The sequence below is a fragment of the Budorcas taxicolor genome, chromosome 10, assembly GCF_023091745.1.
Source record: "Budorcas taxicolor isolate Tak-1 chromosome 10, Takin1.1, whole genome shotgun sequence".
Lineage (NCBI taxonomy): Eukaryota > Metazoa > Chordata > Mammalia > Artiodactyla > Bovidae > Budorcas > Budorcas taxicolor.
Window position 1 is genome coordinate 50,519,523 of NC_068919.1, and position 21,350 is coordinate 50,540,872.

The following is a 21,350-nucleotide window of genomic DNA, read 5'->3' on the forward strand; positions in this document are numbered from 1 at the left end:
AAGCCCAATGTCTGGCGACATGATATCTGTTAACGTGGAGAACTACAGAAAAACAAAACTAGTTGTATCCTTGTGCGTTTTGGGACGAGGAGAGTCCCTGTTTCCCTCTAGAAAGAAGTATCAGGAAGGACCAGAAAAGCCAACGCAGCTTGCAACTCCGCGGAGCAGCCCCGTCTTCCCAAGGCCCCATCTTCCCGGCGCAGCCCAGACCGCCCGGGGTGGTCCCGGCCAGCAGAGGGCAGCAGCTGGGCGGGAGAGTCTCGCCGAGGGCCGCGCGGCGTCGACAGGATCGCGGGGACACTCTTTTTGAGTAGTAGGGCGAGAAACTCGCTCATCACTACCCGTTCCCGACCCTGTGGCCACGGCGCACCTCGGGCCGCGTTTCGGGAAGTGGGTTGCGCGGGCACCCGGTAGCTGCGGAGGGCCCGGCGCCCTTGGCGGGAAGAGAGCGGAGGGAGTCCCGCGAGTCCCCGGGAGAGAAGGGGAGCCGGGCTTCCGCGGGTCCGGGCCGGGAGGGGATCTCTGTGCCGGCCGCAGCGTCGGTTGCCCCTTCCTTGGCCGGACCCCCCAGGGCCCGGGCTTCTCCCACCGACACCGCGTCCAGCTCTCGGGGCCGAGTAAGCGCCGGGCCGCTCCGGTCCCCTCGCCAGCCCCCCCGCTCCGCTTCCAGGGCCGGGACGGGCGCCCGACATCGGCCAAGGTGTGCTTCCCGCCGACGCTGCCCCGGCCGGAGGGAGGCCAGTCCCGGCGGCTGAGCCCCGAGCGGCCGCGGTGCAGGTTTGCGCTCCCGCCGTCGAAGACTGCGGCGGCCGCGTGGGCTGGTCCCCGCGGTCGCGGGCGCTCAGGGCGAGGGGGGGCGGCGGGCGCACTTGGCCGTGGGTCTCAAGCGTCCGAGCCGCGCGGCGCTGGGCGGCGGGCTTTATGTAAATCGGGGCTGCGCCGGGGCGTCCTAGGTAGGATGGACCAGCCCCCCGCGCCTCGGCCCTCACGTCCAATAAGAAGAGCCCCAGCTTGACACCTGCCTATATACAGGCGAGCGCGCCCCCGGCTCTCGGACCGCGCGCACAGCCCGCACTGCCCACGCCGCGGGCGAGCGAGACCTCGGCCCGCCCCCATGACTTCCAGTGAGATCGAGATGCCCGGCGAGGTGAAGGCCGACCCCGCCGCCCTCATGGCGTCCCTGCACCTCCTGCCGTCGCCCACGCCCAACCTCGAGATCAAGTACACCAAGGTAAGGCGCCACGGGGGGCCGGCCGTCCACGGAGACTTTCCAGAACCTTCCTTCCTCTCCGTGAGGACAGGGTGTGGGGCTGGGGTCTTCCGGGCCCAGCCCGTCGAGCCCGCGCAGCAGAGGGACACCCGGTCCTCGGCGTTGGGGCTTCTCAAGTCCCGCCGGGGTCTTGGGACGCGTCGGGGACTCGCCTCCGCCAGCCTGCCGCGCGGCGCTGAGAGTCGCCGTCAACGGCTGCTTCCCAAACCGCGTCCGCCGCTGCCTCCTCGTCCGGTTCTCCGGGCCCCGACTGCTGCGAGGAAGGCGTCGGCACCGCTTCCACTCCTCGAAGGGTTCCCCGCCGGGTTGGCCGAGCAGCCTGGCCGTCTCTTCTCGGCCGTCCACCTTTAGGGGACCGTCTCGGGTACCCCGCAGCCCTAGCGGGGCACGGCCAGCTGCTGTCGCATAGGATCGTCCAGGCTCACAGCGCTACGGCCGCCTTTGCAGATTTCATGGAAACCTGGCCTCTGAGTACAGTAGATCCAATATCAGCGTTTTATTCGAATTTTGTAGGTAGTGGCAGTTTTCCTAGAAAACTTGAGAAGTCTTTAAATTCGTGCATATTAACGGGTTCGCTTTTGAACTGAAAAAAAAATTGGTTTTTATAACGAACTCTGACATCTCGGGTTACCCAAGCAGGAATTAATTTTGGTTGCACCGCAACATAAAAAGGAAATGCGTTCTCTACCTTAATGTAAATAGAATTTACTTTCCACAAGTTGGACATAGAATAAAAGTATTGATTACACATACAGGGGAGGTTATGTTAGGACATTGGGGTGTGAGAGAGAAATAGATGCAATTTAAAATAATGTTTCTTGGAGTTCCTTTTACAGTTGTCTTGATTTTCTATTCCTTTCCGTTGATTTCTACTCCAGACATCGCCCATTCAACCTAAACGCATACTGCGCACACGCAACACGGTTTAACTTGTTTTCCGTCATGCTTATTACGAGATAAACTGAATTTTGTCCAGGAACGAATTGTTTGGTTTTGTTTTAAGGATTGAAAGAGAAATATTTTTAAAAACCCATCAATATTGAAATTTTACACGCTGAATTATAGGATAAAAACCAGGGTGGCTCGTGTTTTGAATGCCAATTTAGATGGATTTAATGTACCTGTTAGCTTTTTAGATGGTGTGACAAATTTTCGAAAGTCTTTTTAATGAGAGATCGTTAATGGTTACAACCATTTAGGCATTGTTTGCATAACAATGGTGCCAGTGTGTGGCACTTCTCCGGGTTTAGGAACAAGCAAGGAAAGCATGTAGCATAAGAGTTGTTTTATGAGGGTCCCTAACCTCTTCAGGTTCTTTTTAAGAGGTTTCGGGATGGAAGAGCTGTGCTGGAGAGGGGAGCTCAGATTTGGGACGGTTTGATTTTAGTCTTACTTTGGATTGAATTTTCCTCACAGCTCCTGAATGGAGTTTTAGGTTTGCAGTAGGTATCTAGGAATTTAATTTGGAAGCTTTTCCAGCTCTCTTTCTCTGACAACCCCCGCTTCCTTTTTTCTCTTGTTGTGCCCCAGTAGGAAAGACAACTGATTTATAGCTAATTGAAGCCTTTAATGTGGAGTCCTTTAGCTCAGGGGAGACTTTTATCCAGTATCCACTTTCCCAGTTATTACAAAGAAAAACAATCAGAAATGAAATAATGGATCGTAACTTGATTCTTTAATTTGTGGGGAGGAGGCACCTTATTTTTAGGCTTGACAAACAACCCTCATAAACATTGAGCAAAACTAATCTAAAGGCAAGGTCTTTTCACAAAACCTTGTAAAATCAGGTATCTGTGAACATTCCCAGCAGCTTTGCTCCTTGGCCCTTTAGTGAGACTTCTGAATTTTCTGAGACAAGTGGTATGGGAAAGCAGCATCTTTAACACGGAGAGCACAAGTTGCTCTTTTGATAGCCGAGGGTACTGGGCCGTGATTTTTTACTTAAAAGGAAAATAAGATTAATGGAGAGTTTTTTAAAAATTCACTTATCAAAAGCGAGGGAAATTATACTAGTGATTTTAAGCAGAAGAATGAACAAGGTGCAATAGTTGGTCCTTTAGAATAGTGATACCACATTCATTAGGAATTTTTAAAAGGGCACTAGCTAAAATATTATTATGCTAGAGAGCTTGTTGAATAACACATAGGAAAGAAATACAGTATTTATGTCAGAAAATGGTACCAGATAAATATAGATGGGTCCTTAATAATTTTTGTCTTGTTAAATGAATAATTTTAGTGAAGGATATGTAACAATAGGATTTTAAAATATTATCTGGGGACAATAGAATCATACTTACATGTAAATGGTTATATTTTGAGAATTTTAAGTACCATGCGTTCAGAAAACTTGCACTTGTGATGTTATTTTTTTTTACTTTTCACCATTTCTTTCTTCTTCTAAAAGTATTTTACATTTTTTGTAAAAGAGGAGTAAAGGAGACCATAAGAAATAAAAGTTACTGCTGTTTGTCTGTCCAGTGAAAATGCTCCAAAATTAAAGTTCAATCCCCAAGAATGCTGAAAGGGCTAAACTCATGGTTTTGTATTGACTCTCAGGCAATTACATCTAATTTTTAAACTAAGTCTATCTGTCTGAAATTCCAACACCCATTTAGGACTAATGATCAATAGTACCACTTTTGGAATATGTCTAATTTTATTTCCCTAATATAGCAAGCTAGACCCCCAACAAGTTTTAAAACTGATTCTTTTTAAAGGAATATGTTAAAACAAAAAAAACTGCAGACTGTTAGTCAAGAAAGACTGATAACTCCACCAACATGAAGTAGCAAAGGGTTGGGGCCAGGAAAATGTACACTCTTTTCCTTGTATCCTGAGAAGATTGCTTAATGGCTTGCACAGGAGTGAGCGTGATTGTTTTTAGCTGTGCCTTTATGGATTAAAGATTTTTTCTGAGTTGTTCTGTTTTATCAGTCTGATTGTTAAATTTTTGTATATTTGAATATATTGTCGGAGTATACTCATGATAAAATCAAGGCTTGCACTTTGCTGACTGCCCCTAACTTCAGGGAAGATCTCTTCCAGATTCCCAGACCTTTGGAAAATTTCGGACTCTGTCCCACCCCTACCTTCTCTATTGTCCCTATCATCTTTTCTGCTCTACTAGTCCCTCCTTCCCCCAACTCCCCACTACACACACACACACACAAACACACACACACACACACACACACACACACTCATTGTGCCATCTCTCTGTTCATCACTTTTTCAATGACAGTTTATGACCATAACGAACACTACCATAAAGAGTAGTGTTTTGTTTTAGTAGTAGTTTTATTTTCCTTCAGGATTTGATACTGTGGAGAGCTGGGACATAGGGAAGAAGAGGGTTATGGAACTGACCGACTGAACTAGAAGAGAAAAAAAAATAGGCAATAAACTGAAAATTAGAGCTAATGTGCATTGGGCAACTATTATTTATTCTTTTATTCATTTAGCAACCTTTTCTTGAACATCTACTGTTTTCTGGGATCAATTTCAATTCAGTTCAAAGAATTTTTAAGTGGCTGTCTTCCTGTAATAGTGCTTTTCATTACACTGGTTGGGCTCTGGAAGAAACATCGAACGAACTCCTAGGAGCTTAGAGTCTTTTTAGAAAGATGGAATGCCAAATTTTGGTTATCAGCATGGCAGTACTTCAGTAGATCAATGTAATAATAACAATAATGATAACATTTATAATGCCACTTACATTGTGATGGAGCCTAACAGCTTACCTAGCACTTTCATGTATATGTTAGATCCTTGCAAAACCTTTTGAAGGACACAGAATAGGAAGAAATAGGAATAATTGATAAGGAAGACCTTGGCCTTGATTTATGAAAAATTGATAGAGCTTGCCTCACCATACACTTTGCTTTTCCTAACAGTCTCATACTTTTTTTTTTTGAGAAAAAGTTCAAATCTTTATTTTTATGTGTTGCTTCTGTTGGAAACATGGAGAGAATATGAACTAGTCAACTCCTCTTAAGAAGGAACTCCTTTTTGTGACCTTTGATTTCCTGACTTTAAATTACTATTTTTGCTATTTCTCTGAGTTTGTGGGGTTTTTTTTAGGTCTAGGGCAGGTTCTTATCTATCCCAGGGATTCTCTCTTTAAGGTTTGGTGATTTCTAAACCTCTAATCAAGATTGTCTTCTTGATCCTAAGTTGTTAATCAATTTTCATGTTTATAGGAGACCTCGGGTTTTCAAAAATATACTTTTTCATAATTGGACAGCTTTCTCATGTTTGTGTCATCTCCATTTAACCCAGGGAAGCTAAAAAACTTTATTGTAGGACTTGAGTTAGATAATTTTTCTGAGTTCTGCCTGATGCCTTCTGTTAAATAGGCAGGAATCATATGGAATCATTTGCTGAAGTGCTTCTGTCCTTTATTTCTATAAAAAGAGAAATTATAGTTTTTCTGTATGAAAAAAAGCCTTCTGAGGAACGTGTTCTGTGAGGTCTGATTTTCTTGCAGCCTGGTTTGAGAGAAGCCAGGCGTGCACAGGGAGTTCTCTTTCATGTTAGACAATGATTAACCTGATGATCAATCCATGACCAAAACAAAAATATCTCAAATATCAACATATACAGTTTTCTCTCATGTCTTTCTCAGTTGGATAATGGAATACAAATATTGATGTCTGTTTTTTTTCTTTTAGTTAGTGACAGCTTGTTGGGGTCAGCACACTGTAGACTTTCTGCTTGATGTTATAAATAAAGTTTTATTGGAACACATCCACAACCATTCATTTACACATATTATCTGTGGCTGTTACTACAATGGCAGAGTCAGGTAGTTACAACAGCGCTGTATGGCCCACATTAAGTTTATAAGCCCTTGACTTACTTAGAAAAAAGAAAGGCTCTCGGTTAAAAATAGGCCCTTGTTCAAATCTAGGTCAGATTTGTAAGTCTTAGTGCTGTGCACATTTAACGTTTATTCACCACATAGTGCCAAATAATGGTGCCAGATTCTGGAGATGGATTAATAAGCAACATATGAATGGTGTCTCCTCTCAGGGAGTTTCTTCACTGAGTGTCAATTTCTACATCTGTCAAAACTGAGGTAATAGTAATACCTACCCTACATGATGGTTGTTGTCAGGACTGAGCAAGTATGTAAAAGTAAGTGGCATATAATGACAGTCAGCCAAAGTCTAGTTCCATTTCATTTTTGGGAAGTGATGAATATATTTTTGCTTCAAATTGATGAATGTCCATTTTAAGGAAGATTGGAATTGTATAGTCAACAGCTGTTTTCTGTTTCCTGAAACAGTCCATTGTTTACTAATTAGTCATAAGGGTTTAATATTCTCGGTAGCTGTGGAATCATTATATGTTTACACTGGATTTTTATCAGATGGGACCCCTTGGAGGTTTCCCTGTCAAGGACTTCTCCTTACTAAAAAGTTACTGAATCAAACAATTTCCAGCCAGGATTTTAGTAATCAAATTAGTTATCTGAGACGTGTGCCAAAACTCTGCATCGACATGCCTTTTATACCCAGTCCTGAATGTCAGATGGCAAAGAGTCATTTCTGGTGTTTTGAGTAGCTTAAAGAAAGATCATGTCAAGTTGTTGGTGCATAAATCTGGGAAGTATGGCAGCATAGGAGGACATTCTCAGGAGGTGGATGCCTTTTGAAATGGAAAATAATCTTAGTTTATACAATTTAAAATTAAAGAGCCTTTCAGTGGTCCTGATTTCCCAGTTTGGGGGCACTTCACCCTCCAAACAATAAAAGCACCACATAGTGACTGTTTTGAAAGTCTTCCTAAAACTGTGACAATTAATTTCAAAGCCAGTCATTTCCCCTTAGACAGCAAACCAATGCATAGAAATGATTGCCATAATGTCACCTTGGTTAATTTTTAATTGCCTTTTCAGACCTGTCTTTGTGCTTTATTCCATTTTACCTTTCAGATATATGAGATAACCCAAATTGTGAATTTCTTATCTCTGGCATTTTTCTATTGCTAGTTTGTCTGCTTGCAAGATGGTAGAGTTATGTTTAAATTGTTTCCCTTCCAAATCTTAATGGTTTATTTACAACAACTTTCTGTTTTATCGCATAATTTGAAAACACTTAAGCCTTTGAAAATTCCAGTTGGAATAATAATCAAGTGCTTTCACCATCTAGACTTTAGCTGGGCTCACAACAAACTAGCCTGGGGCTAAACACAGGGGTTTATTGAATTCTGTAGAATGTGGTTAAAAATTAGAATGTCTGTGAGTGAATACTCTAATTTTTATTATAGAAGGGAGCTTTCCTTTTGTTTCAGTTCGGCTCTGTTGCCTCCAGAAGTAGATATCTGCTCTGTTTCCTTTTCTTACCACAGCCTGACCTTTGGAGAGCCAGAGTTGCAATTTCTTTATTTCTAGATCTCTGGAAAGATAAAACCTATTGTCCAGTTGAAAGTGGAAAACACCTTATTTAGACAGAATTGAGGGTATCATGGGGACCAAAACAGTTTCCAATATTGATTATAAATTATGGAGAAAAAGTAAAAATAATTAAAGATTATATTTTATACACTTTCTTCTATATGATTTTAGTTTTTCTAACCTGTCTTTGGATTTCAAGTCCAGTGACTCTTTGGATTTTGCCCCAGGTCATTTCTAGGGATTTCTAAGAGATTAAGCTTGGTCAAAAAATGGTATAAGCAATATGTCTCTTCCCACAGAAAGGATGGAGCCTACATCCAGGTGAGTAGATCTGCCAAAGTAGTGTGAATTTAATAAACTCACTACGAGGCAGAAATCACCTGTTTCCCTCCTCCTGCAACCCCCATCATTGACTAACACCAAACATATGGGCTGAGGTACGTGTAGTGCTGGAGGGTTTAGAGGGAAAGAAAGGGGGAAGTAAGAAGAGCTTGACTGGGAAGACAGAATTATGAAGTATCTCTACAGATCAACAGAGGATAACATAAAGTCTTATTTCATGAGGTGTGAAAAATGGACTCCCTCACTGAATCCTTTTTGGGTGGAAATCAGGAAATAGTATGAGACGGATTGGCTGAACATGAAAGCAGTGAATTCTCTATATTTTAGAGTCTGATAATCAGTGTACCAATATAACTTGATTTTCACAGGGAAGGTTATCTAATTGCATTACTCAGGGTTATTTTTATTTTTATCTGCAGCCAGAGCTCACCCTTTTGCTTTCCTGAATTTATTTACTTATCATCATTTATTCATCAGACATTTATTAGAGCCTCTTGTGTCCAAAGCATTGTTAGTCACTGTCTGGCATGAAAAGATACATAAGATGTGTGCATTGTCCTGAAGAGGCTAGAGAGGATTCCTGCTTGGGTATGTGATGAGAACATGCACACCAATAACTGTGGCGCATGATCAGGTCAGTTCAGTCGCTCAGTCGTGTCCGACTCTCTGTGACCCCATGAATCACAGCACGCCAGGCCTCCCTGTCCATCACCAGCTCCCGGAGTTCACTCAGACTCACGCCCATCGAGTCAGTGATGCCATCCAGCCTCGGTCATCCCCTTCTCCTCCTGCCCCCAATCCCTCCCAGCATCAAAGTCTTTTCCAATGAGTCAACTCTTCGCATGAGGTGGCCAAAGTACTGGAGTTTCAGCTTTAGCATCATTCCTTCCAAAGAAATCCCAGGGCTGATCTCCTTCAGAATGGACTAGTTGGATCTCCTTGCAGTCCAAGGGACTCTCAAGAGTCTTCTCCAACACCACAGTTCAAAAGCATCAATTCTTTGGCTCTCAGCCTTCTTCACAGTCCAACTCTCACATCCATACATGACCACAGGAAAAACCATAGCCTTGACTAGATGGACCTTAGTTGGCAAAGTAATGTCTTTGTGGTGCATGATAGAAGATGCTGAATTCTTGACAGGAATGCACGTGAAGCACCGTGATGATTCAAAAGAAGAGATGTTTCAGGCTCAGCACATCAGCAGCATTTTGTATTCTTAGACGTACTGGAGAGGAGATCAGATACTTCAGTCATACAGGAGAGAGTAGCCAATATAACAAACGTGTATACATTTACCCAGGTTTCTTTGCTCTTAACTATTTGTGCTGTTTGCTTCTAATCTTTTTCAAGAAATACATTGATGCTCTACCTGTGAACTTCTCCCAATCCCCTCTCTCCTTTCCTTTCTTCCTCAGAGGTATTTGGCATCTATCTTTCCCACTGGTATATGCCCATACACACATATTAATAAATGATGTGTACTATTGTCTCGCATTCTAAACCTTTTAATATAAATGGTACCATACCATGCCAAAGTTATGACCAACCTAGACAGAATATTAAAAAGCAGAGACATTACTTTGCCAACAAAGGTCTGTCTAGTCAAGGCTGTGTTTTTTCTAGTATTGTAGTTGTAGTAGTTCAGTCACTCAATCGTGTCCGACTCTTTGTGACCCCATGAATCACAGCACGCCAGGCCTCCCTGTCCATCACCAGCTCCCGGAGTTCACTCAGATTCATGTCCATCGAGTCAGTGATGCCATCCAGCCATCTCACCTCTGTCGTCCCCTTCTCCTCCTGCCCCCAATCCTTCCCAGCATCAAAGTCTTTTCCAATGAGTCAACTCTTCACATGAGGTGGCCAAAGTATTGGAGTTTCAGCTTTAGCATCATTCCTTCCAAAGAAATCCCAGGGCTGATCTCCTTCAGAATGGATCGGTTGGATCTCCTTGCAGTCCAAGGGACTCTCAAGAGTCTTCTCCAACACCACAGTTGAAAAGCATCAATTCTTCGGCTCTCAGCCTTCTTCACAGTCCAGCTCTCACGTGGATGTATAAAGAAAGTTGAGCACCAAAGAATTAATGCTTTTGAACTGTGGTATTGGAGAAGACTCTTGAGAGTCCCTTGGACTGCAAGGAGATCCAACCAGTCCATCCTAAAGGAAATCAGTGCTGAATATTCATTGGAAGGACTGATGTTGAAGCTGAAACTCCAGTACTTTGGCCACCTCATGTGAAGAGCTGACTCATTTGAAAAGATCCTGGTGCTGGTAAAGACTGAAGGCAGGAGGATAAGGGGACAACAGAGAATGAGATGGTTGGATGGCTTCACCGACTCAATGGACGAGTTGGTGATGGCCAGGGAGGCCTGGCGTACTGCAGTCCGTGGGGTCGCAAAGAGTTGGGCATGACTGAGCAACTGAACTTAACTGAATTATGCCATATATATTCTTTGCAGTTTGCTTTATTGGCTTAGCATAGTGTTTTCAAGATTCATTTATGTTGTTGGATATACCTGTAATTCATTCATTGTCATTGTTGCATAGTATTCCATTATTTGAGTATACCCAATTTTTAATTTATTCTACTATTAACATGTAAGATACTGCCAGCATTTTGCTATTCCAGTAAACATTCTTAAGCATATCTCCTTATCTGCCTGGGTGAGACACCTTCTAGAATATATACTTAGAGTGATATTGTTGACTCTTGGATATATCTACAGCTTTATCAGGGATTGACAAATATTTGTCCAACACATTATACTAGTTTCCATTGCTGTCAGCAGTATATCAAAGTCCCCATTGCTCTATATCCTCGCTTGTACTTGGAGTTCCCATACTTCCTGAATTCTGCCAACCTGCTGAATGCAAAATGTTATCTCATTGCTGTTCTAATTTGCATTTCATGATTTCTTGTGAGGTTGAACATCTTTTCATATGTTTGTTGGCCATTTGGCTTTCCATCTTTGTGAATTGGCTAGTATATCATTTGCTCATTTCTGTTTCTATATATGTGTGTTTTTACTGATTTGTAGCAGTTTTTATATATACCCAATTACAATCCTTTGACAGTTACATACTCTGTGAACATTTTCTTCCCCTTTGTGCTTATTCTTCCTTCTTTTTTTGGTATAACTAGAAGAGGATTTTCTGTCTTTTTCCCATTATGCTTAGTAATTTTGAACTTGCTCTTTAAGAAACTTATTCCAGGTTTTTCAAGACATTCTTCTATATAGTTTTCTGAAAGTTTATTTTTATTATTACAAATTTTACCTTTTGCATTTGTGTCTTAATTCATCTATAATTGCTATTTGGTTGTATATAATGATACAGATAAATGTTAAGGATGAACACTGTAACATAGAGGAAAATCAAACAATATTACTGTATAAAGAAAGTTAAAACTGTATTCTATGCAATTTTGGACTAAGATTAAGAGGTCCAGAATTCTTCACTGTGTGCCCTTTGTGTTTGGGACTGGAGAAAAATGGAAAGGTGATGGTTACTATAACGTGAAAACTAACATCTAATAGACCTTTTTTTGATTAACTGATTCAGTACTGTGCTTCATCCTATTAGTTTAGAGAATTTAAATTATTCCTTCGTGCTGGGCTTGAAAATAACATCACTTTATTTTTTGTTAATATTTGAACTCATTGTGTTTTAAACTCAAAGCTGGTGTTACACATTCACCATTGTATTTGGATTTCGTCAGTTATTTGATCCATGCATGTGTGCCTCTAATTCTAAAGAACCAACTGAAGAATGAAATTCTCCAACCTTAAAACTGGATCTAGTCCTTCTAGGCATCTTATGTATGTAATACCTAACGAAGTTGGCTCAACACTTATTTTTTTTTAGCATGAGTATGATCTCTGAAAGTCCTTGTTACTTGTTTGTACTGCTACTAAAATGTGCAGTTTTTGCCTTGTATTATATTTTTCTGTGTACTCGTCTACTCTGAATCTGTACTAGATTATAAACTTTTATTCATGTTGGTATGCGGAAGCCTCTAATTTAGTGTCTTACAGTATAAATAAATGCTTAGAAAGTATTTGTTGAGTGAATACTTGTTATATTTTATCACTGATAGCTACTAATAGCAATGAATTATCTTTTGATTAATACTTTCTTAATTAACATATTATCCTTTCATTAGTAATACTACAGTTTCCAAAGTACTTTCACAGTGATTACTTTTAATAATTGTGGCAGTCCTATTATGTGACTATTCTGTTAACATCCCATTTTATAAATGGTACAATCAAGCATATTAACGTTAATTAATTTTAGCTGTAGGTGGCTCTACTAAGCCTCAAATAATCCTTTTCCTTCCCTCCTCATAACAAGAACAAGCACAAAAACCACAACAAAGACCAAAAAATAATAATAATTGAATTATTAGCCTAAAGCTCTGCTAAATGTTTTACAAGATAATCCCAAACCCAGTTCTCTGACTATAAATCCCAACCTTAAGTCCAGTTGGTATTGCCATAGCTATCATCAGCCACAATTTCTGCCTGACATAAAAGATGAGAGACTGTGTTCAAACAAACAGTTGATGCAATCAACGTTTGGGGTATGAGTCACCTGGGTAGATGTGATTCCATAGGCTATGGGAAAGAATTGTATTTTTGGATTCTCACTGGTTGGCAAAGTCACACACGGCCCTTAATAACACCTGCTCGTTTGTTTTTTCAGTCAAAAAGTGCTTTTCTTTGGTATGGTTATTTCAGATCCACTTGGGAGTGAGGATTAATGAGACTGTTGAAAGTGAATATATTTCACAGTCTTTTGGATTTTTCTCTCCCACTATGAATAAGCCATCACTTTGTGTTACTTGACTGTAAACGGTGTGGGAGAGGCACTTGACTTAGAAAGAGCAGGGTGGATATGTTGTATCTTGCCTTTTACGAGCAACCATTTCTCGCTAAGACTTGACTTGTTTGGATCCATCTATTCCATGTCACTTTAGCAGGGATGCAGAATAGAGAAATAAAGTGCAGTTTTCAAATTTCAACAGAGTTTCGGTGACAGAAGTTGGTAGTGATTGGGATACACAATTAATGTTTCGTTGGAAATGGCTCAGAAATCCTATCTAAAGAAACAACTGTCAAGTTATTGCCCTTAAGCCAGGTTATAATCTCCAGACTTCTGTCTTCACTTTTAGAGAGAAAGCATTTCTCTCTGTCCGCTACTTCCCAGCCAGACACCCCTTTTTACCATTTTCATCTCCTTTAAAATTTTTTACACATTTGTGCTTCTCTTCTCCTTCCCAAAGTATTCCTCTCAGACAAACCCTTGATGACCCTCATTCCTTGGTTAGACTCATTTACCTGTTTTCATAAAAATGGTTAGTTGTGCCTGGGAACCTTTGTAGTCAGCTCTTCCAGCTGTTGGCCTGAATGGTCCCTAGGGAGACCAGAAGCAATGAACCTGGAATAACCACATTTGACTTCTGTGAGCCCTCTTGAGAATTTAGTAATTACTTAATGGATTGAATTGGTGACATATACTATTCCAGATAACAGCCTAGGTTGCATTAAATTAACCTTCACAAATGGGTATTTATTAGGTACTCTTAAAAGACTACACGTGTTGGCTGTAATTGCTCTTCCATGTTTCTCCATGCTGATAGGTATTTGTACCCTGTGAAAAATTTCTCAGACGAGAGCCTGGGTGGTGGCTGTAGCCACTTAGTGATATGTGTCATTGTGTTCAGCACATTGAGCATAAATCCTGTCTTGTAAACAGCAGGAAGACTAATGAGGTTTGCCCACATTCTGGTATCATTACCGGGAATTCCAACAGAGAAGAAATAAAGAAAAGTACATAAAATGCAGTGATTTTTTGGAACTCCTGATGATCCAAATTAAGGAGAGAGATGATTGCTCAACATTAAGCATAGACATGTATGTACAAATACGAGTACATAAACTACATTTAGCTAAAAAAGAAACCAACATTCTGCTTTTATGAACACTGGTAAAGTCAGTGACTTGGTTCTACAGAGAGCTAATGAAGAGCTTATTTATGAGTGTCTTTAATTGTGAGAGTGTAGTGGGATAGCTATTGAAATAATGCAGCTGCTAAAATGATGGCACAGTTTTTGCTTTCTCAGAACTCATCATCATTACAGCCAGCTAAAATCTCACATCATTTTTTTGTCTTACAATTTTTGAAGTGATTCTTCCTGTTATTTTTATAGTCACAAATGACTTCTCAACACAATTTCTGAACACAAAGGGAGAAACCTTTCACATGTGTTTTTTAAGATTTATTTCAGATCTTTATTATTACTGCTGTATATAACTTGTGTGTTTGATAATGTCACATCAAGGGATCCGACTATTACTTATTGCCTAGGCTACTTCTTGGATTCAGATTTTCATAAAAACTGTTATCATCGCAGCTTTGGCACAAAGTATGGTCCAACACATCTTTGCGTTTGTATAAATGCATACATGGATGAATACTGTTAATAGAAAATAATATTGTCTGATCCATTTGCAGAGTTACTAATAGACAAAAATCTGGGACTAGAAAGTGAATTCCAGGGTAAAGTGTTTTGAAATAAATAGCTTTCTCTCTTTAGAGAAAACATATGCATATTCCCTCTCTCTCTCTCCCTCCCTCCTTCCGTCTCTCTTTCTCTAATGGAAAAATCCCCTCCTCCACTCCCGCTTACTTGTCCCTTTCGTTGAAATAGAAGCCCCTCAGGTGTGCTGTAGAGTAGTGAACAAGGCAGGGGACTCTGCACTAGATCTGTGTTCTGGTCCCAGCTCTGCCAGGGATGTGTGCTCTTTTAGCAGTTTCTTATATATGTAGGCACACAGTAAATACACCCTGAATTACTGAATGAACAAATTAATCACTTATTGAGTGCTTCCTTCTATACCAGACTCTGAAAATGTTTTGTGATACTGATTAAGTTACTTAAATTCCTTGGACCAAACTTTTATTACTTATAAAGTGATAGGACAGAATGAGATGCCTATTTACTAACCCATGTAGTACTTCCAAATATGACTAGATGAGTCGTAAGATTTCTTCATCCCACCGTGACTCTTCAGAACTCTTTAATTTCCTGGATCCCAATTTGGGATTATGAGATCAGAAGTAAAATACCAAACTTGTTTGTACATCTAGTTACAGGCTTTCTGGGACCCCAGATTTTCACTCAGTACAGTGGTTGTAAAAAATATTTTCCCAAGGATGTCCTTATAATTACCAAAAAGTAGTCCATAGAAGTTTCTGTTAATGACTCTAGTTATATAAATGAGTGATTAGCGGTGTCATAAAGATCCACTGGAAATAAAAAATTGTTGTGTTTACTGAACACTTAGAGTACTAGAAATTCGATTAGTAACTCCCAAGAGAATTCTTCCTTAAAGTCTTAGGGAACATTGATTTTAATACTTGGTAATGGTGGTAGGAAAAAAGGGCTTGTTGGCACTTTTCTGCCAAAGGATTTTGGCAGCTTCTCTGTCAACCTCGGCTCATGAAAACCACAGTGGGTCGGGTAAACTGTGTGGAGAGGGAACTTGTCAGAAGCTTACAGCTTTTCACTTGAGTCTAATAGAGACTTAGCACTTTGCAGGTCAGGGCCACTGCTATTTGTCTCTGACCCAAGAGATCTGGAGTTCTTCACATCAAAACCACATCTTGCGGAGCAGAGATCAAACGTAGGAAGGTAAGGATTCTGCCAGTGATTTATCATGCCAGGGAGAGTGATCAGGCCATATGGGGCTGCTGCAAATGAAGTTGACATTCCGGCAGTTTCTCTTATAAGTCTCACATGTAGTTGTGGCTAGTTTTCCTTGTAGAGGAATTCCGGGTCAAGTGGCAGCTTTCAGTGGCATTTCTTAGCAAGCCTTAACCCCAACATGAGATTTATTTCAAAATCACGTCCTAACAAGACTTTTCTTATATTTTATGTAAATAGCAAAAAGGAATTTCTTCACCAAATATTGAAGGTTAACTTGAGCTTTTCATTTGATGTCTCCTCCGTCCACCCCTTTTCTGGGATGGTAACTATTTTGAAAAAGAAAAAAGAAAGAAAAAAAATTGAGGTGATTTTAGGTCTACAAAAAAAAATTGCTTTCTAAATATTAGATGTGACTTTAAGATAATGAAATTGACTCTATAAGGTATCCTCAACTAGGCTCATTAATTCACATTTTATTAACTCAGGACTTTTAGGAATGAATTACTACAAATATGACAATTTAATTCTCAGGGTAGGGAAGGCATCAGGCATACAGACCTTTCTGTATATTTGTAATGACCAAGAGCAAAGAAGAATTTAATTACTTAAATACAAAATAGATATAATTATGTTTGAAAAAATTTGCTGACATTTAAGTTGTGGACAAATATTTTAACTGAAAGAAAAAAAATCTAGTAACTGTGCACTATTTGTTTATTTTTATTAACAGACACATGAAAATAGTTGTGCAATATAAAATTCAGCTTGTTGTTTGTTTACCGTCACAAGCAAATGTTTAGTCTCTTGTGGAAAAAACACTCATTTATTGGTTCAAAGACCTCTTCAACCTTAGGATATACACTGGGCCTTTTCAAGCTCCTCTTTGCACAGAATGTTTGCTTTGTAACATAATGAGATGAGATTGGTCGTTAAATGTAGTAGTTTGTGACATTAACTTCTAATTCAACTGAAGATATTATTTGTCCCTTTTGTGTTTTACTTTTTATAAATGAGAAAAATTACCATAAATGAAATGGGCTTTAGTGGTTAGAACTAGGTCTCATCCTGTAGTCAGAATTCAGTTGATTTCCTGAGGTATCTGTTTATTAGCTGGGAATTATTATTCTGACTGATGAAGTACTTCAGATCTGCAGGAAGCAAGTTTAAATATAATATATAATAATAACATGGACTATCTCCCAGTTTTCATCCTTGGAATGTGTACAACATCCATGAAAACCTGGTAGGGTCACCAGGTAAAATATAGGGCATCTAGTTAAATTTGAATTGTTGATATATAATGAATACTTTCTAATATAAGTATGCCCCATGATTTGGGGACATTATTATACTAAAATTTAATTTGTTATTTTTCTGAAATTCATATTTAACAGATCGACAACCCTAAACTGTTACATGCATGGCTTGTGATTTTTATCTGTGACCAACAAATAAATATCATTTTAATGTAAATTTACTTGGCAATAAAATCAAAGACCAAAGGAATCCTTTAAAATTGTTGTACTTGAATAATGAAAATGAGTATAGTAGAAATACCTTTTTTTAACCCTAGCAATACTAGTAAATAAATAGGGCAACTAGGCCCATTGTAAGACAGCTTAATCTCCTAAATGAATTGCTCCAACCTTTTAATTCAAAATCATACAAACAAAAACATTGAGATAAGCTGGGTGCTTTTTCAAATGGGGACCCCCATGGCTTTGAAAATAAACACTTCAGTCTCCTCCCCACCCCAACACCCACACTCACTGGCCTTTCTGATGTCTTCCATTTGCAAGTGAACAGGCTGAATTCTGAGAAAGACAGAAGACTAATTAAACCTAGGAAAGATAGGCAAAGGAACATTTGTTTCCAAGCAGAAACAAAAAGAAGTCAAGTCACATTCTGCTTTCTCAAGATGACAGAAAGCCTTAAAGCCTTTCCTGAAGTTTCTTCTCCAAGCATATGTCCCACACCACTGCTCAGACCCTGTCAGAGCCAGGCTTCAGTAGTGAGTTTGAACATTCCAGCATTAGACTGTCTTCATGGCTGAATCTGGAAAGGGTCTCAATCAGAAATTCTGACCAGTCAGTGTGCTGAATGACCTTCACCATCTTTACCTTCTTTTCCCATCCTTTTGCCCTGTGTGTCTCATGGTTTGACAAAGGGGTCTTACTGGCAACAGAAGAATAAATGAACAGATAAACACAGAACAAGGAGTGAGTAATGTTTTAAAAGCACTAATAAATTGCCTTGAATTGATGATTTGCATTCAGAATCAGAATAAAAAATTTGAGTGTGCACTGTATCAGGTTTTCAGCCATCCAGTACTTCACTTAATCTTTCCAGCCACTGGATGAGCTGATTTTCTCCTTTTAGAGATGAGAAAATTGAGCCATAGAAAGATCAAATAACACACCTAAGTCACACCATTTAGCAGTCTTGATATATGCAGAAATTTGATCCATAAAGAAATAGTTTGAAAGCAGTGGGGAGGCAGAATTTGATCTTAGGACACCTAAGATGACCAAAAAAACCTCCATGAGATTCAATATAGGTGCTAGTCAAACCTGGTGGTATTACTAAGGGAGGCTGGGGAAATTAGGCAGTTTAGGTGTGTGGAAGAGAAACCTTTCCATAACCCTTGGGGTCCTGAAGCAACTACAACACTAGGTCTACCCTAACTTGTATCACAGGTTCTTGGAATTATATCCAGAGCCCTTTAAATGATCCAAGTAGCTTCATTCTGGGAAATGAATACCTCGCCTCCCAGTTCATTTGGTTCTAGCCTTGTGTCCTGAAGGCTGCCCAAACTGAACTGTTCTCTGGGGAACATGACTAATGATCTTTTGTCTCTGTGCTCTCATCAGTGTCCTTTCACTTTCAGAAACAGATCTTGAGGTTAGATGGATATGTGAGAAGCTGGGTGGATCTTGGCTACCTAATTCTGCTAATGTCCTAACTTACTTCTGTTTACAACATTAACACAATTTGTGTAATCATTGTGTATTAGTGTAATATGTTGGGCATATAGCATTTATTTTAAAATACTCTGGCACAGTCAATTTAGATTAACATTTTAAAGCTATTTTAAAATGTTGCCTCTGGTTTCTCATTTCTCTGACCTTGTTCTTTCTGCATACTTTGAAAGTGTAGTTTGCAGTCTTTTCTAATGAAGACTTTTCCTTTTTCCTGCCTTTCAGCCTAGGATGCAGAATAAGGGGGTTCAGGGCATACAGTAATGGGTCTATTATTTAAAACTGTTAATTGATTAAAATTAAGATTGATAAACTAGTCCTTGTCAAAACAGGCTTTATAAAACCATGCTTTTTGCCAGTAAACGATTACACCTATTGAACAAAGGCCATGTCTTTATATCAAAACATTGACTTTAAAGTGAAAAATGTAATCAATCATCTAGGTGTTTTCCTATACAGTGCCATTTGGGTGTTTTTTCACTTTTTAGCCAGATGTTTTGGCGTGAAGCAAAGCAAAGAATGGAAGACAGGAGAACCACTTTTGCTCTGACTACCTAGATATTTCAATAGGAAACTTCTCACCTCACCTCATAAGTGATCTGGACATTTGCTTGTTTTATTTTATATAGGTGACCTCTTAATTGCAAGTAAATAAGGTCAGGATTTTTTTCCTTTAAGTTAAAAATACCTTTATTACCTTAGTTTAAAATATTCAAAGGCTACCAGCTTTGCAAGGTAGTATCCCGAGGTGATCATCAATATAATTTTTTTATAACAATAGAAATTTAATTTCATGTAGTTCAGTGATAGTGCTGTCTGTACCCTATTGACCGAAATGTCTTTGAAGTACGTCAGAAGAAACAATCATGTAAAAGAAGATAACTAACATATGACAAGTCCTCAGACGACTTTTTACTCTTAATTAAAAGTAATTGAACTTTTTCCTATAAATAGATCAGTCTGGTTATTGATTTGCTATTTGGTACTCTCCTTTGATGAACCGAAAGCAGCGTAGTGGCAAGTCGAGTAAAATTCAACTCTCCAAAGCATCGTCTATTGCAGGATTTAATACAGATCATCTGAAGCATTTGCTATTAAAAAACAAAACCTTTTATTACTGAAATAAAACCATGGCAGCTTTGCATCAAAGATTCATTGAGGATAGGAAATTATTTACACCTAACTCCTAATAATACCTGCTGCTTTGAGAACTCCTCAGGGGTTCGTTGCTGCTGCTAAGTCGCTTCAGTCGTGTCCGACTCTGTGCAACCCCATAGACGACAGCCCGCTAGGTTCCTCTGTCCCTGGGATTAGATCCTACAACTGGAAAATCCATGGCAGCCTGTCTCTGTTGTCACGGCCACTTTGCTGTGGGCTGAAAGTGTGGTAAACCTGATTCGTCCTCCATTATCCTCCTGCTGCAGAAGTGGCCAAGTGATATGGCTTGGCTTGTGTGGCTGAGGTGCACTGTTTTGAATCTTTATCCAAGAAACTGCTGAGATTTATAAAACAAATTACAGCTTGTGAAAGAATCAAATTCCTGTTGACAGCCAGTCTGAATTCCTTATCCCATCTTTGCTTCTTTCCCTAATAACTTGATTTATTAAATCTTCTGAATACTGACTGCCTGTTAGATGGTGTGTTAGAACCTGTAGAATGTGGGGGACTCCAAATATTGCCGGGAGACCTTTCTTCAAGGAACTTAGGAAAGGGAGAAGCTTCCATCGTAGCTAGCTAAGCCTTAGGCACATTCACATTTTAGCTCACCTGATTGTGCAGTAGCCTTGCAAAGACTAGGCCTACTGCTTTTTCTGGAAAGGAAACAAAGCTCAAAGAGTTTGAAAGTCTTATTTAAGATGGCTGAGGCTTACACAGGGCTTCCCTTGTGACCCCCCTGGTAAAGAATCCACCCCAGTGCAGGAGGCCTGGGTTTGATCCCTGGGTCGGGAAGATCCCCTGGAGAAGGGAAAGGCTACCCACTCCAGTATTCTGGCCTGGAGAATTCCATGGACTGTATAGTCCACGGGGTTGGAAAGAGTCGGACACAACTGATCGACTTTCACTTCACTTCACTTCTTCAGGCTTACACAAGTGGTAAAAGGCAGGTTGATTTTAACTGGAGATCTTTCAACTCTAGTACTTCCATTCTGGTTTGTTCTATAAGGAAGATAAAGAAGTACATGCAAGGTTAGTCACCTCAGTCCTCAGTAAATTTCCTACTTTTTTTTTTTCCCACATACAGAGACATGACCCTCATGGCATTTAATCATTACTGTTGATTTAATTAAGCAACTTCAGTCTCTACACTTGTCCTGGGGAGAAGAGACTTGCATATTATGTTGTTATCCTGAGGGTGTCTTTTGAAAGAAATCATATAAATTCAACCCAATAATTTGAACTGGCCTGCCTTTTCAAAAACCCTGCCTTTATAATCTTCACTGTTTAAAGCCAAGGACACAACCAGATATTTCATTCATATTTCAGGCCACTTCTCTTGAATGCCATGAGATGTCTGTTCCTTTCTGGTTTGGGAAGGGACACTTCTGTTTGGCAGAAGACCCGTGGAGAATTGTCCTTTTTAGAGTTCTTAAAAGCATTCCACCAGGAAGGGAATAAAATTTGTGAGATGGGGAAATAGATGACATTTCCTGA

General features: G+C 40.0%; 1 protein-coding gene across 1 annotated transcript in view; it reads left to right on the forward strand.

The window, feature by feature from the left end:
* Window positions 1-1,114: 1,114 nt before the first annotated feature.
* ALDH1A2 (aldehyde dehydrogenase 1 family member A2) overlaps window positions 1,115-21,350 on the forward strand; it is a 116,494-nt gene continuing 96,258 nt past the window's right edge. Inside the window, exon 1 of the mRNA XM_052646637.1 lies at window positions 1,115-1,231. Within this exon, the coding sequence (XP_052502597.1) occupies window positions 1,115-1,231 (117 nt within the window). The remainder of the gene's footprint in view (window positions 1,232-21,350) is intronic.